Source organism: Vulpes lagopus, chromosome 13 (genome assembly GCF_018345385.1).
Source record: "Vulpes lagopus strain Blue_001 chromosome 13, ASM1834538v1, whole genome shotgun sequence".
Taxonomy (NCBI): domain Eukaryota; kingdom Metazoa; phylum Chordata; class Mammalia; order Carnivora; family Canidae; genus Vulpes; species Vulpes lagopus.
The window spans coordinates 42,859,908-42,876,051 of NC_054836.1; the positions used below are offsets into that span (position 1 = coordinate 42,859,908).

The window sequence follows — 16,144 nt, forward strand, 5'->3', positions numbered from 1 at the left end:
GACACAGGCAGAGGGAGAAGCAGGCTCCATGCAGGGAGCCCGATGCGGGACTCAATCCTGGGACTCCAGGATCACGCCCTGGGCCAAAGGCAGACGCTCAACCGCTGAGCCACCCAGGCATCCCTGATCTGTTCTTTTGATTACATTCTGTATTTTGGGGAAAGCAGTTAGCCTTTGTTTTCCATGAATTTTTCTTTTTTCAGATTACTGCCATTTTTGTTTTGTTTTTCCATAACTCTCTGCTTTCTATGTCAGTGATGTCACTAGCTTTTTTTTTTTTTTTTTTTTTTTTTGTCACTAGCTATTTCTATTTCTCTCCAGTTCTTCTGTGTTTTTTATTTCCATTACAGGTTTACTGTCATATTGAATTTATTTGCTGAACTATAATAGCTGTTTCTGGAGTTCTTTAAATTGTCTCAGTCATCTGCCTTTTTAGTATGGTGGATTCATAGCATGTAGGTCCTATACTGAATCCTTTTTTATTATTATTCATCAAAGAATGGAGTCACTTCTCCATTGGGAGAAACAGTCTCTGTTGGGACTGTTGTCAAGGGAAGAACAGTGTGGGGAGAGGGTAGAGAAAGTGATCTAGGGAAGGCAGCAGCTTCAAATCAGATATGTTCTTGCAGAATACTCTCACTAGGCTGATGTGTCCTGTGCTCTGAAGACATTCCTTCCTTCAAAATAGGCTTAATTAAATCAAAATTTAAGTAAAATAAATCAAAGTAATATATGTGTATATTTTGAAAAACATACTTTTAGTCTTATAATAAAAATTATTATTCCCTTGCCTCAATTATCCCCAACTCCCAGGTTTTTTTCTTGAAACAACTATTTTCAATACTTGTAGCTGTCAAGTATTTATAAGTAATATGCTTATATTCTTTGTAATTTTTTAGATGTTAACTATTAAGTACTTATTACAGAGATGAGGACTTACTATATATATATACCACCTGTCTTCATTTTTATCCTTCCGCCTTTTGAACATCTTTTTAAATGATGCTCTGCTTAATATTCATTGTTTATAGATTACATTCCTGTTGTGTATTTGGTAGTTAGAAATTGCCTCTATTTGCTTACTTGATTTTTAAAATTCCTGTCAGTTCTTCCCAAATTTGCAAAAGAGTTATAAAACTGTCTGAACACAATACTGTTTTCCACCCGATAAAACACATCAAAAAACCTTATCTGTTCACTCTCTACCACTTCCCACCTTCTTCCTGTCTTCCCTAGATCCTCTACTCTCCTCTTCTAGTCTGGACCAAATACCTTCTAGACAATTATCCAAGGATTTCCCTTCACCTCACCCATTTCCTTTATCTCAGTGTCTTTCTCTCTCTTTTTTTTCTTTTCTATTTGCTCCTTTGTTTCAGTGGACCATGTGTTATAGAAATTGCCTGAGGGTGCATAGGAAGGAAAGTGCTTTGATAAAATGTATCAGTCAAGTGTGACTAGTAATAATTTGGATATGTAGTCTAAATGAAATAATTCTGAGATTTTTAAAGTTATTACTTCATTTGTCTCTTTTCAAGTGTTGCTATTAAGAAGACTAATGCCATTCTGATTCTGAAAAGCAGATAACTAGGCTCTCAAAATATTAGTATCATGAAAGGCAAAAAAATGTAAAAGTCTGGGAAATAGTTCTAGATATTTTTCATCTTTTTTCATTTTGAAAGCTTTCAGGCTTTGTTCTTATACCTAATGCTCTGTAATTTCACAGTACCATACCTTGGTATGGCTATTTATTTTCATTTGTTATATGGGTACATTCTTTTAATTTGCATAGTCATGAACTTCAGTTTGGGAAATCATGTTTTTGGTAGTTTCTTCCCTTTTTCTCAAGTCTGTTTCTAGTTGGTTGGATGTTAGACCACCTGAATTGATCTTCTGATTTTATTATTTATTCTCCTGTTTGACTTTTGGCTCCACTTCCTTCGAGATTAAAAAAGATATGCAGAGTGATGGTGAAGGACTTAGGCTGTGAAGCCAAAAGCCCACTTTGGTTTTTGGCATTGCCAGTTTCTGGCTGTGTCACCTTATGTAAGTTACTTACCCTTTGAGGTAAGTTACTTAACTTTATGTAAGTTACTTTACCTTTTCTTTTCTTTTCCTTTTTTTAAAGATTTATTTATTTATTCATGACACACATACACACACACACACACACACACACACACAGAGGCAGAGACATAGGCAGAGGTAGAAGCAGGCTCTCTCTGCAGGGAACCCGATGTGGGACTCCATCCAGATTCCAGGATCATGCCCTGAGCCAAAGGCTCAACCCCTGAGCCACCCAGGAGTCTCATCCTTTCTGTTTCTCATTTGCAAAATAGGGTTTGTATTAGTACCTCATTCAAGGATGTGAGAATAAATGAGTTAATTGACCTAAACTGCTTAATTTCCTGGTATATAGTAAATGTTCATTGTTGATTACCTCAAGTTAATATTGAAGCTAAGTTTATTTCAAGAGCTTTTGTTTGCTTCTGTGTTCCTAGTTTATGGTGTATTGTTTCATGGATGCAGTATCATCTTGAACTGTTGGGACAGTTGAGGAAATTTGGGGAAAACTTCCAACATATAAGATGGACCCCACAACTAAGTAGAAAGAAAAGTAAATAGAAATCTTGTAAGATTTTTGGGGTTCGGCAATGCTCAAGTTCTCTTGTTTCCTGTGTTGATGGTTTTATCATACTTTCTTCGAATTTGTTTTGGCTGGAGGCTCTTCCTAAATTTCCTCATAATGAGGTTCTAGTTAGATTTGGTGGAAGTATACATACGTGTTGTGCCCTCAGTGAGTCACATCAGGAAGTACAGATGTTAGCTTGCCCTTTTGTCGGTGATACTAAGTTCAGATTTAAGGTGAGGTGAGATAGTTTCTACATTTTAAGAGTACCTTTTTATCTTTGTTAGTGATCTTGGGTTGATATTTTCAGAATGTAATTATTTATAATTACTTTTGCATTCTTTTTAAATATAAGATACTATGATCTCTTATGTCATTATCCATTTTGATTCTCAGGTTGTCCAAATCTGACCAGGAGAAGCTTTTTGAGGCTGGCTTCTTTGCCTTTTTATGTGTTCATATCAACTTTGAGCACTTCCTTAGTCTGGCATAACAATATATTCCAGGCTCGCCTGTACTTTCCCTGCCCCAGACCTAGAACCCAGATTTTTCTCCAAGGAGCTCTTGTTTTTCTTCACAAAGGAATGGTATTAAGAACCGTCAAATCTGGGAACTGAGTCTGCTCTTTGCTACGCAGAGGTGTCATTGCTTCCAAGTACTTTTAGTGGACTGATCTGAGTGTGTGTGTGTGCATGCACGCATGCATACTTATATTTGTACCTGCACAAGCCTGTGTGTATTTTTTTGTTTCCATTTATATTTAATTTTATTAGGGATTTCCCCCCAATTCTTGAGGTTTGTTTGTTTGTTTGTTTTTTTGGATATGTATTCATTAACATTGTTCAGAGGTCCAAAACTATTAAAAGGTACACCCAGGAGTACCCCCCCCCCTTTTATAGCCACACTTTCATTACCTATAGGTAACATGTATATAAACCTTAGTTTGAAGCTTATCCTTCCTTGTTTATCTATTTGCAGATAACACACATGTACATGTATTCTTAGTTACTCTTTTTTGGTGCACAGTAGTTTGCATACCATTGCACTCTTTTTTCACTTAAGATAGTCTTGGTATCTCTCCATATCAGTTCATAATGACCTTCCTTCATTTCCTTTTTATAACATAGTATCCCATTATAGATGCCTAATAGTTTCTTCACTATGTCTTTTATATGGTTTCAGTATTTTGGCTATTCCAAAGGGTGTCCTCATAACTTACTGTGTGTGGTTTTAATTAAAACACATTTTTTTAAAAGATTTTATTTATTTATTCATGAGAGGGAGAGAGAGAGAGAGGCAGAGGGAGAAGCAGGCTCCATGCAGGGAGCCTGATGTGGGACTTGATCCGGGGACTCCAGAATCACGCCCTGGGCCAAAGGCAGGTGCTACACTGCTGAGCCACCCAGGGATCCCTAAAACCTAAATTTATTATCTCTTGAGGTTCTATGAGTAGAGTGGAATCAATTGTTGGAGCTCTTGCTTGGAGTCTCAAACAGTTGCAGATGGAAGCTGGGGCTAGAGTTCTCTGAAATTTCAAAGTAATTCAACATCCAAGGTAGCTCACTCAGTATACCTGGCAGTTAATACTGGTCATCTCAGGGCTCACTTCTGGCTGTAGCTGACATTCCCACTGGAATGCCTATTTGTGACCTCTCTATGTGGCCAGAACTTCCTAGAGCATGTCAGCTGGGTTCTGAAAGGAAGTATTCCAAAAGCGAGCATTTTAAGAGGTCCAAATGGGAGCTTCAAGGCTTCTTAAGATTTATCCCAGAATTCCCAGAACATCACTTCTGCACTCTTGATTCACTAAAAACATTTAGGCTGGCCCAGATTTAAGGGGAAGAAAATTAGTCGTCTTAATGTGAGAAACAGGGTGCATGAAATTGAGAGCAACTATATTTGAAGACTGTAAATGTATCATAGTCTGCCTTCTGGCAATCACGGTTCACATCCCTTCCATATGTAGGGTGTATGCACTCTTTACAGCATTCACACAGTCTGATCCCATTAAGGCATCAATTTGAAGTCCAGGATCTTGTTATTGGAGTCAGGTCCAGATATGCATGGATAAAGCTGCTCAGGTGCAGTTCCTTCAGTACAGTTCTTCAAAAACAGTTCCCCTTGACCTGAAGACCTATATTGAGACCTTTATTTCTCCTTATGTCTTTGAGTTACTATTGTCCAGTGTTTTTTCATTTCCTCCATTTCTTCTAGGACGGATCTAATGGTGCTGAACTTCCTCAGCTTTTGTTTTATCTAGGAATTTTATAATTTCTCCTTTACTTTTGAAGGAATTTTGCTGGATATAGGATTCTTAGTTGATAGGGTTTAATTTTTTTTTCCTTTGAACACATTAAATACATCAGCCCACTGTCTTCTGGACTTCAGAGTTTCTCATGAGAAATCTGCTTATGATGTTAGGATCCCTTAATGTGATGATCACCTTTGTCTTCCTGTTTTCAAAATTCTTTGTCTTTTGAAAGTTTGCTTATAATGTATCCTGGTTTGGGTGCCTTTGAGTGCATCTTACATGAAGGCTGTTGAGCATCTTAGATGTTCATATTCATGTCTTTCATCAAGTTTGGGAGGTTTTCAGCCATTATTTATTCAAATATTCTCTCCCTCTTTGTCTCCTGGGACTCCCACAATGCATATATTGCTCTGCTTGTTGGTGTCCCATGGGTTCCTTAAGCTCTGTTCACTTTTCTTCAGTCTTTTTTTCTTTATTCCTCAGACATGATCTTTTCCATTGTCCTGTCTTCAGATTCACTGATTATTTCTTCCTCCTCAAATCTGCCTTTGAATTGCTCTAGTGAATTTTTCATTTCAGATACTTTTAAAGTGCAGAATTTCTTTAGGGTTTCTATTTAGGTTTTCTATTTATTGATATTTCCATTTTCATATTTTGATCATATTTTCTTGACCTTTTCTACATCTTCCTTTAGTTTTTTGAACATCTTTAAGATAGACATTTTTGGCTAGTATATCTGCCCTCAGAACTTTTTCAGTGACAGTTTCAGTTTTATATTTTTCCTTTAAAGGGGCCATGCTTTTCTAAGCATACAGCTTAGAGTTGTTGTTTTTTTCTCGCTGAAAACTGGTTACTTGAATCTAATCATGTGGTAACTCTGGAAATCAGATTTTTCCCCTTCCCCAGTGTCTGCTATTTTTCATTATTGTTTTCTGTGGGATGTATTGTAGGCACTCTCTGAGGATCATCAGCCTGAGGTAAAAACTTAAGGTCTTCTCTGAGACTTACCCTGGGCATACAGAGTCTCTTTTCAGCTTCCCCTGTATATATAGTTTTGAATCTCTTCTTAGTCTTTAATGTTGGGCTCTCAAAAAGGCAAAAAGCAAAAAATAAAAGGGGGAAAGGTGGATATAGGCCCTTTAAATCCCATTGGAGTTTCTTCAGCCAGAGTGGGGGGCCTTACAGTGGGAGCGGTCCAACAGCAATGACTACTCTTCTCTGTATCTGTACCTCTTTGATCAGAAGCAGCAGAGTGCAAGGTTCTGGTATTTGAAGAACAAGAGTCCTCTGTACCCACCCTGGTTCCTGCAGGCTATGTGTAAGCTGCTCTAACAACAAATGCACTGCTGCCTGCTGTGTAGCAGGGGGTGGGGGTAGTGGGAAGGTTAGCTGTTACTGTGCTAAATCCTGAAATGAACCACAATGTACTGCTCAGGTCTTCCCCCTGGAAGTTGCAAGCTCCAATAAACTCCAGAGTTCCAAAATAGTTCCCTCAGGCAGACTCCACCAATGCAATTATTTAGTTGGGGAGACCAGTTCCGCTAGTGCTTTCTACTCCACCGTCTTCCCGGCATCTTCTATCTGTGCATGTGTTTTTTGTGTTTGGGGGACAGGATTGCTGGATCAGAAGATAAATATATATGTAATTGTGTTAGATATTGCCAAATTGCCCTCTGTAGTGGTTGTAAAATTTTGTATTCCTTCTAGGAATATATGAAAGTACTTGTTTTCTCACAGCCTTACCAACAGTATGTTGTCAAGCTTTTGAGTATTTGCCAATCTGGGGTAAGTGGTGATATCTTAATGTAGAGCTTTAGGAGAGAAAACAGTATGTACAAAGAACGAATCCGAATTTCTAGTTAAATAAAGTGAATTAAACATGTGTGTTTTGCTTCCCTCCTAAAACCCACTAAAATGGGAATAAAGAAAAGTAACTTAAGAGGAATAAGAGGAAGGTGTTTCTTCTATTCTGACACTGCAGTTATTCATTTGTTTAAAGATCAGTTAACTATCCTTGTTTAAAACTTTTCCCCATTTTTCTGATACTTGGTTTTCCACAATTTTTAAGAATCCTTTTATATTAAGGATATTGTGCTTTTGTGATACATGTTGTAAATAGTTTTGTCTTTTAAATTTGTTTCTGGTATGTTGTGTTTTAACCATGCATTTTTTTTTTAATTGTGTTATATTTATGAGAGAGGCCCTGAAAAGCTAATTGGAAGCTTTGTGTTTAAGGCTGGGGTTTATCAACAGACAATGTTTCATTCTGTGGGACCTTTTGATTTAAGAGAAGAATCTACCAATTTCTTGATAAAGATAGAGTAAAGGAAATTGGCAGAGGGGCCCTTTTCTGTACGTAGACCATTTATTTCTGTGTTTTCTTTGTTGTGTGTGGGGGTCCTCAAGTCACTCTATTTTGGGTCTTTTATTCTAAACTTAGCCTTCATTCTCTTGCTATACTTGGGGAACTGTAGTTTCTTCTAGTTGCTATATGTTCTGGATTGAGGACATAGAAACACACCCCCCCCCCCCCAAGTCTTTGTCTCAGGAAGTCATTTGGAGGTATAGATTGAAGAGTCCTTTGAGAATTAGGTAGTAAGAATTGACTGACTTCCATAGACAATTAGAATGTCTGTTTTCTCAGTCCTGGTAGTCTGTTTTCTCATCTGCTGTCTCCTTTCAAGTTCTTCTTTGTCTTATTTTTATTTTATTTTCTCTTTCAGTGGATTTTAGATGAGAGGAAAAAGAAACACATTAATTTATTGTATTTAACTAGAAATTCGGGTGGTTCTGTGCACATTGAGTTTTCTCTCCTTAGGTTCTACTTTGTGAGCAATTGGATAGTTCTCAGTAGTTCACAGTATTGTACTTTGGTGATTTAGAGTTTATGTGCCTAACTCAGATGATTATGATGAATAGTTAGAAAATTGGCTGCCTTTTGCCCTCTTTTATGTCCTGTTTAATTTCAAGGGAAGAAATTTTTTTATAGTTCCAAGCAAAAGATTGTTGGTTGGTCCTTGAAATACGAATGCTACTTGAGAGTCTGTCTTATCCCCATTTGCTATAAGTTTCCTTATATTGGTATAGTCTGTGTTTGATGATTATAGCTATTTTGTAGTTTCATTCTTTTTTTTAAGATTTTATTTATTTATTCATGACAGGCAGAGAGAAAGAGAGGCAGAGACACAGGCAGAGGGAGAAGCAGGCTCCCTGCAACGGGCACGATGTGAGACTTGATCCTGTGACTCCAGGATCATGCCCTGAGCCAGAGGCAGATACTCAATTGTTGAGCCACCCAGGCGTCCCTGTAGTTTCATTTTAGATGAATTTCCTTTCCTCCTTTTCATTTTGGTGGTTTTTGAGAAGGAGAAGTATGTTTACTTTTATTCCTTTTATTATTATTTTTTAAAGATTTTATTTATTTGAGAGAGAGAGAGCATGAACAATGGGGGGAAGTAGCAGAGGGGGAGGGAGAAGTAGATTCCCCACTGAGCAGGGAGCCTGGTGCTGGGCTCAATGACCTGAAGTGAAGGCAGATGCTTAACCAACTGAGCCACTCAGGCACCCCTATTCATTTTTTAAAAAATGCATTGTGACAAACAGTGTTCAAAAATCATGTATTTCTTTTCCTAATTTGTATACAGTTCTACATGAAGTGTGATTCTAGTCTGACACATTTGATAACAGTGTATTTAAGCCACAATGAAAGAGGAAGGTGCCTCTAAACAAACATGTGCTGTCAGACTTTGAGTTTCTTTCACTACCCTTCTTCATTAGCTTTTGTCTCATATAGCACATTGGCTCCGAGATCTCCGTGCACACCATTGTCCTCTCCTGGCCAGTAGTTTCTGTTCTCCTATAAGTTCAGCTTAATGAGCCACTGGTCTCTCTCTTACCTACATGTGACCTTTCTGCCTCCACTCTTTACAGCTGATGAGATGAGTGTACTCTCTTGCTGTTTCTTGTCATGTTTCCAAGGAAAACAGATTGGCCCAGACTATCTTTTTGTGCCACTTCTGAATTGTTTTTCCTAGCCAAACTATAACTTGCCTCCATTGAGTCTCAGGTGTCCAGTGCTGCTCAGGTCTGTTTAGGGATGACAGAGAGGGAGGCAGCAAGGCAACAATAAGGAGCAGTTCTCCTGGTGAATGAGGGAGTAGGATAGAGCTGAGTATAGAGCACATTCCCTATTTCAGTATACCAGTTTATTTTTAATAGACTACTTTAGGCAAGTAGTGCCTGAATATTGAATATTGAATATTGTAGGAAACTAGCTAATATTTAAGTGTTAGAATTGACTGGGAAATCTGCCCTACTTGATGCTATTTTCAGTTTGCTTTGTGACTAGTAGCATAGTGTGGGAGAAAGATCATTATACTGGAAGACAGGAGTCCTGATTTTGCCGATGTTGACTTTCTTCATCAGAATAATTTCTAAAAGGTCAGTGGAGTAGAATAGTTTCAAAGGTACTATCTAACTGTAAAACCTTGTGACTCAGATTGTGCCCTACGAAGCTGGGAAAGGTAATTTCCACAAAATCAGAAGTTTAGTTAATGTTTTAAAAAAATAGAAACAAGAATCACTGGGCCCATACATTAGAAAAAGATAGGGGAGTTTTGTAGTGAGTCTAATTCTTCTCATTTGTGTTTGTTTTATTTAAAATGGGATGGTCCTTGTAAATTGATTGAAGTCCGTTATACTTAAACTCTTTTTCCCCAACTTAACTTGCAATTAAGTAGTTATTACTGTAATACTGAAATTTGAAATGCTTTTTGTCTTTGATGCTTTTTTAAAAAATGGAATTGTATATTCAGAATAATTGAGTAAAATGGATTTCTTTTAATTTTTAGGATTTAAGTGCCCTGTATGCTCAAAATTTGTACCTTCAGATGAAATGGATTTGCATCTTGTGATGTGTTTAACAAAGCCAAGAATAACCTATAATGGTAAGTTCAGTGCTTTAAAATACTATTTTAATAGAATTACCGTAGATTTTCTGAATTTTATGTTTTAGGTGAAATTTAAAAGGCAAGGAACCCTGGAGCTAGGTATTTTAGTTAGGTTTGGTGCATTGGCTTTACTGTTCCTTCATGACCACAGTCTCCAGACATTTAAAATCCCAGGGAAGAGTTTTCAGTGTAGCTTTGGTACTTTTTGAAATAGACTTGAAAAACAAAATCACATGATTCATTCCTGGTTTTTTTCAAAACTTCATTAATAGACAAATTTCAGAAGCCTATAAGAAATTTCAGGGACTTTTCAAAGGTAATATTTGGTTTAAATAGAATAAGCAGAAAAAAAAAATAGAATAAGCAGGAAGAGCACCAGTAAACGGTGAAGCCGATTGAAAGGTTGACTTCATGCAACAGATGTCCTTTTATCTTTGAAGATTTTTTTTAAATTTTATTTATTCATGATAGATATAGAGAGGCAGAGACACAGGCAGAGGGAGAAGCAGGCTTCATGCAGGAGCCCGACGTGGGACTCAGGCCCGGGACTCCAGGATCGCGCCCTGGGCCAAAGGCAGGCGCCAAACCACTGAGCCACCCAGGGATCCCCCTTTTATCTTTAAAGAGATCATGACCCCAGTGAAATCAATAGTTGGTCGCTTAACCCACTGAGCCACCCAGCACCCCTCAGTACATGTCTTTTGAGAACCTGTGGAGTATAAGGTGTAAGGAATTTGTATAAGGTGTAAGGAAGGTGTTAGGAATTTGGGATACAGCAGTGAATAAAACAGAGATGGATCCTACAACCTAGCATCAGCCATAGGTTAATCAATGTAGTGGCACTTAGTTAAGAATCTGAAATTTCTCCCCAGATTACAAAAATGCTGGGGTGAGGGGTAGACTTTAATATTGAAATGGACATGTTACCCTAACTAACTTTTTTGCAAACTGTTTTAGGAATCTCTCTCTAATGTAGTGGTGCTTCAGCCACACTATTATAATAGTGGCTGATGTGGGAAACAAAGGCAGAAGAAAAATTATTATATTTCCTGACTGCCTACAGCTCACTGAAACAGGCAGAGTGACCTTCCTCTAGGGACTCAACTGCCTCGATGTTAATACTTTGATAAGAGCAAAAGGCAGTCTTAGCCCAATCCCCAGGATCCTGTAAGTCTATTTGAACATAAAAAAATTCCTTTGGAAACTTCCTTTGCTGCTTACCCCTAAGATACATGTTGGCAATCATCCCCTAAGCACATGACCCACCAATTATACATCTGAAGGGTCTCATGACTCAGGTTTTATTAGATGGTAATAAATGACTTTTTCCCAATAAGAGCTAACCCCTCAAGGTCCTGGAACCTTGCTTCCAAAATTCCTCAGAGACTTAGGCTATCCCTAACCCCCTCCCAACTTGGAAGTCCACAATGGGCCACTCCTCATGAACCCTCTGTAGCTCTTTCTGCCCACAGGTCCTGTCCACATGCTTTAATAAAACCACCTTTTTGCACCAAAGACGTCTCAAGAATTCTTTCTCAACCAATGGCTTGGAACCCTAATGTCTTTTCCTACATCAGTGACAATAGAACTCTTTTTTCCCACTTATTTTCCAAAGAATAAGCAAAAGGAGATTGTAGCAATTCCTTTGAATAGTAAATGTACCTGTTGATTATATCCAAACCCCTTTGCATTGTGAAATTGAATTGGCTAATTTGCATAATACAGTTACAATTCAGTTACTTAAAAATAAAAAAGCATTCTCAGGTTCAAAATTTGAGATAAAAGTGATTGGGCCTGTTTCTCATTTGTACTCAATTATCTTATCCTTACCCTTCATAATTATGTTTATTACATGTGTCTTAAAAACCCTTAAATGTTAAGAATTTAGCCTTGAATTTTGAAAGCAAAATGTTAATTCCTTGACTATATTTGCATAAAACCTTAGTATTCAGTACATTTACTTTTTTGTGTGATATATGTACAGTACAGTCTTTGTGAATGTTGATTTTGTCAGTTTTTGATTTCCTGATTTAACTGGACTCAAGTCATTAAGGTTTTTTTTACTAGCTCATGTATTTGGTGTCTTGAAGATATCTTCAAGACCCAGTAGGTAACATTCTGCTTGGGATACTTTTTGTTAAAAAGGAACCTACAGGCCCAAGATCGTGTCACTTAAATCAAGGCACCAACTCAGTAAACCAGGACTTTAATACCTAGCCTAACTGCAGTTACAGCCTTTAAGCAGTCAACATGAGAATTTCCCGGTCATCACTGGAAATCTGATAGACCCCTTCACTTCCCTTTGGAAGGGTGACCTTGCCTAAAACAATGGATTCTTTGCTAATCATTTTCCTTTTTCCACTCCCTCTCTACCTTTAGAAACCTTTCCTTTCTTGTAGCCCTTTGGAGCTTCCCTCTACTTGCTAGATAGGATGCTGCCTAATTCACTGATTAATAAAGCCAATCAGACTTTAAAATTTACTGAGTTGAATTTTTGTTATTGAACACTATAAACCCAAGGATTTAGATTTTAAGTATTTGATAGTCTTCCAGTCCAGAAGTTAGTAAACTTAATGCAAAAAGCAAAGTCGCAAATATTTTTAAGAATGGCTACCTACTTTATAGTAGGTAAATCTGAAACTTTTTAATTTGTTAAATACATATTAAGTGTCCATAAACATTTGAAACAAGCAGCCAAAGCAGCTTCTTCATAAAAATTATATGTGGCTCTTGAAGTTTTAAACATGAGACAAGTGGCCAGCTGTGGTAAAAGAAGGAGTTTTGACTGACTGATTTAGATTAGACAGTGGTGGCTAATGCACTATATGCCTCCCCATAACAGTCTGTGGGAATTCTTACACCACGTTCTTTTGAGGGCAGAACCCCGCAGGGAAGGAAAAAAATAATCCTTCTTCCCTTCTGAGTTCTTGGCGAGCCCTTTAATAAAAGACAGATTAAGAAGAGGAAAAACAAACAAAAATTTAACCTGGTTAAATCTTGTATACATGGGAGATACCCAGGGGAAAAGAAGCAAATCTCTGAGATGGTCTAGAATGTGTGTTTGAATACCATTTTCAGCTAAAGACAAAGTAAGGGTGGGGTTGGGAGTGGCTAATTGTGGGAGGTTACCAGGAGAATCATGGTAAACAAGGGGTTTGTTATGCATATTTAAGTCTGCTCCTTCTCCATAGATGAGATTGTCTTGCAATATTCATTCTCTTAGGATTTAGAGTCAGTCTTTTCTTCCTGGTGCTGAAAGAGAGACACCCTTACAAACAGATTTCCTTTATAAATGTAAATTTCTCTTACAAAAGGATAATTTTTACTCTGTTTTCAGAGCTTCTCCCGTGTCTGTTTTTCAGTCTTTTAAAATAATCCTTATACCAAAGAGGCTTATTTTGTGGTAGCATATTCTGTTACTTCAGGCTCCCAAATCTCTATCACAGGTGATGACGCTTTGTGAAAACTGGTCTCTTTAACGCCTAAGGTAGGCATCTAGGATTACTATAATGTTTAGAGCAAGGTGATTCAGAGTCTCTGAAATGGAATTGTTTTAGTCACTTGGACTTTTTATAACTTCATATTTGAATTCCTGGAAACTGATTCTGTGGAGAGAGATGGAGCTTTTAAATTGTGTTGATACTCAATTGAGAATTCTATTCAGCATAGTGCTTATTAATAAGTTCCACCTTTTACATCCTTTCCTACACTAACTGGAATTGAAATTTGGAAATTTATTTGTTGAATGTATATTAATTTAACTGTGTAAATATTCACAGCAAGGAGATTAGTTGGGCTTGTTTTTCAGGCTGGATATATTTATAGTCCATCTCTAGAATAAGATGAATTTCAGAAATTTAAATAGAAGCTGGTGATTCAGAATTTTAGATTTATACTCAGAGATGTTACTTTAAATGTTGGTTTGGTTTCCAGACTAGCTCACAATAATTTCCTTTTTTTCTTCTTTAACCTGTAATACTATATGCAAATACTCAAGTCTTGGTAACTGAAAAGGAAAATGGGCTAAGTTGAAGCTCTCAGGGTTAAGGCAGCTGGCTCAGCAGAGGTTCAGGTAGGAGGCCCAAGGCTTTCTGGCAGGGAATGATTCAGAATGATGAGAGTGGTTATCTATTGCAGATGGTGTTTTGGCAAATGGGAAAAAATTCATAGTTCCACAGTGAGCATTCATCTGTATAGATCACCCATGAATCAGGGACTGCCTGTTGCAGGATCACTGAGTGTGCCGGGCCAGTTATGAAAGAACTCTTGAGACATTTTACGGTGCAGCTTAGTAGTAAAGTTCATTTAAGTAGTACAGGGACAGGACCTGTAGGCAGTAAGAGCTGCACTTTGTGTGAAGCGGCTGGGTATATGCTTAGTGTTCAAGAGGGAGGGAACACACAGTATTAGATCATCAGTGTTTTCTTTGACTTTCTACTCGTAAAACCACTTTCACAAGATTTCTCTGGTGCTTATCATTCAGCTTGATATTAACTGTCGGTGACATATACAGTCATGAGACCCCCTTAAGAATGTAGCAACCAGTCCATATTTGATCCTTATCAGAACTATGCAGGCTATAGGTCAGCCTTCTGGGCTAAAGGTGAACATTTTTCTGCTTCTGTCCCTCATCACTGCTTATTTCGTATACTTTCCCTTTTTTGTGTGTGCTTCATTGTTTAGTTTATGGACCTAATCATTCATTGTGAAGCTAATATAAATTTTATGAGTGCAGAATTTTTCATTTCCTTGTTCCTCATTTTCTACAATGTTTCAGAACCAAAACTAAAAAATGAAATAAATATTGTAGGCAAATTCTTAGTCTTGATTTTATTGGTCCTTAAAGTTTGGATGATACCATGTTTTTTTGTCCTATGAAGTTCAGTTTTTATTTTGGTCTCCTGTGCTTGAGGGTAGTAAAGATTCGTATTTGAGAAATCATTGCTATTTTGGTAGTTGGTACTATGTGTGTGCATGGGTACTTGAAAGAGGTGTAAATTAAGAGTTACTCTTCTGAGAGTTAATTATAAACTTATCAGTGAATCAAAGCAGAGCTTTTCAGAATCATCAGGAATAAACCTGACTCTGCAGACAGAGAAAGATGTGACTATTACGCTGTCAAAGTAAACAAATTTGAAATAAGATTGAGTCACTTGGAAGGGAGCTTGTTCTGTCATGAAAGTGAGAAAAAAGGCTCCCGCCTTCGTGCAGTCAGCCAGAGAATGTAACTTACAGACTTAAACATTGAAGATACATTACACTGGGCAGTCAGACTTGGATTCCGGTGTGCACAAGTAGCTTTCTAGTGGCCTGGCTTTCTGTGTAAGGAAAAAATGTACTTTTTCCTTCTGTAGGTATTATGGCTTTCCAGGTGGTTGTGGTTTTCCTTTTAAATTATAAACTTGCTTTTTGCCTTACATACTACATTTTCTTGGTTTTAAGACCCCTTCCCCATGTTTTAATCTTTCTGAATTCAGGATGCTTTCTGAAAATGGCATATCTCCTATAATTGAGGTAAAAATATTTTTTTTTGCAAACCATTAAGCAGGATTTTTTTTCTTAAAGATTTTATTTATTTATTTGAGAGTGAGAGCATGCCTCTGAGAGCATACAAGCAGGGAGAGGGGGTGTGCAATGGGGAGAGGCTGGGGGAGAAGCAGACTCTCTACAGAGCAGGTAGCCAGATGCGGGCCTCAATCCCAGGACCCCAGGATCATAACCTGAGTTGAAGGCAGATGATTGCTTAACCGACTGAGCCACCCAGGTGCCCTAAAGCAGGATTTTAAATAAGGAGGTAGTTAGTTACCATTGTCTGAGTTTGTGTGACCTTTGCTTTTGTGGAGTTTCTTTTATTTGTGATTTGGCATCTGTTTATTTATTTGCCTTGGTGTGGTTAATGTGGTTGAGTTTTAACTTTTAAAAGTGAATTCTTAATAGTTTTAATGACGTGGTAAAAGGCTACATTATAGGACAGCATTGAAGTAAAGTTATTTTTTTGTACCATAGATTGTCATGCAATGCAGTGAAATTGAAGGCAGTAGAAAGTGTAAAACCCTTTATACTATTATATTATAGAGATTTCAAAATAGATACCTTAGAAGAGGCTGGCAAAATAATAGCACAACTATTCTAAAACCCACATGGGATCCTATAGAAATATACTGTTATCTATTAAAGGTGTACCTGTGATGAAAAATTAAAAATATACAAGGACTGAGAGCAGATGTGATTAGAATTACCACCCTCAAGAACTTTAGAACTATAAATAGATTTATTTTCAAATAAAGGATGAATAGGAAATAAGCAAAAAAAAAAAAA

General features: G+C 37.4%; 1 protein-coding gene across 1 annotated transcript in view; it reads left to right on the top strand.

The window, feature by feature from the left end:
- The window catches only part of ZNRF2 (zinc and ring finger 2), a 104,359-nt gene that overhangs the window by 44,217 nt on the left and 43,998 nt on the right, over positions 1-16,144 (top strand). The window contains exon 2 of the mRNA XM_041727861.1: positions 9,728-9,823. Coding sequence (XP_041583795.1) covers positions 9,728-9,823 — 96 coding nt within the window. The remainder of the gene's footprint in view (positions 1-9,727; positions 9,824-16,144) is intronic.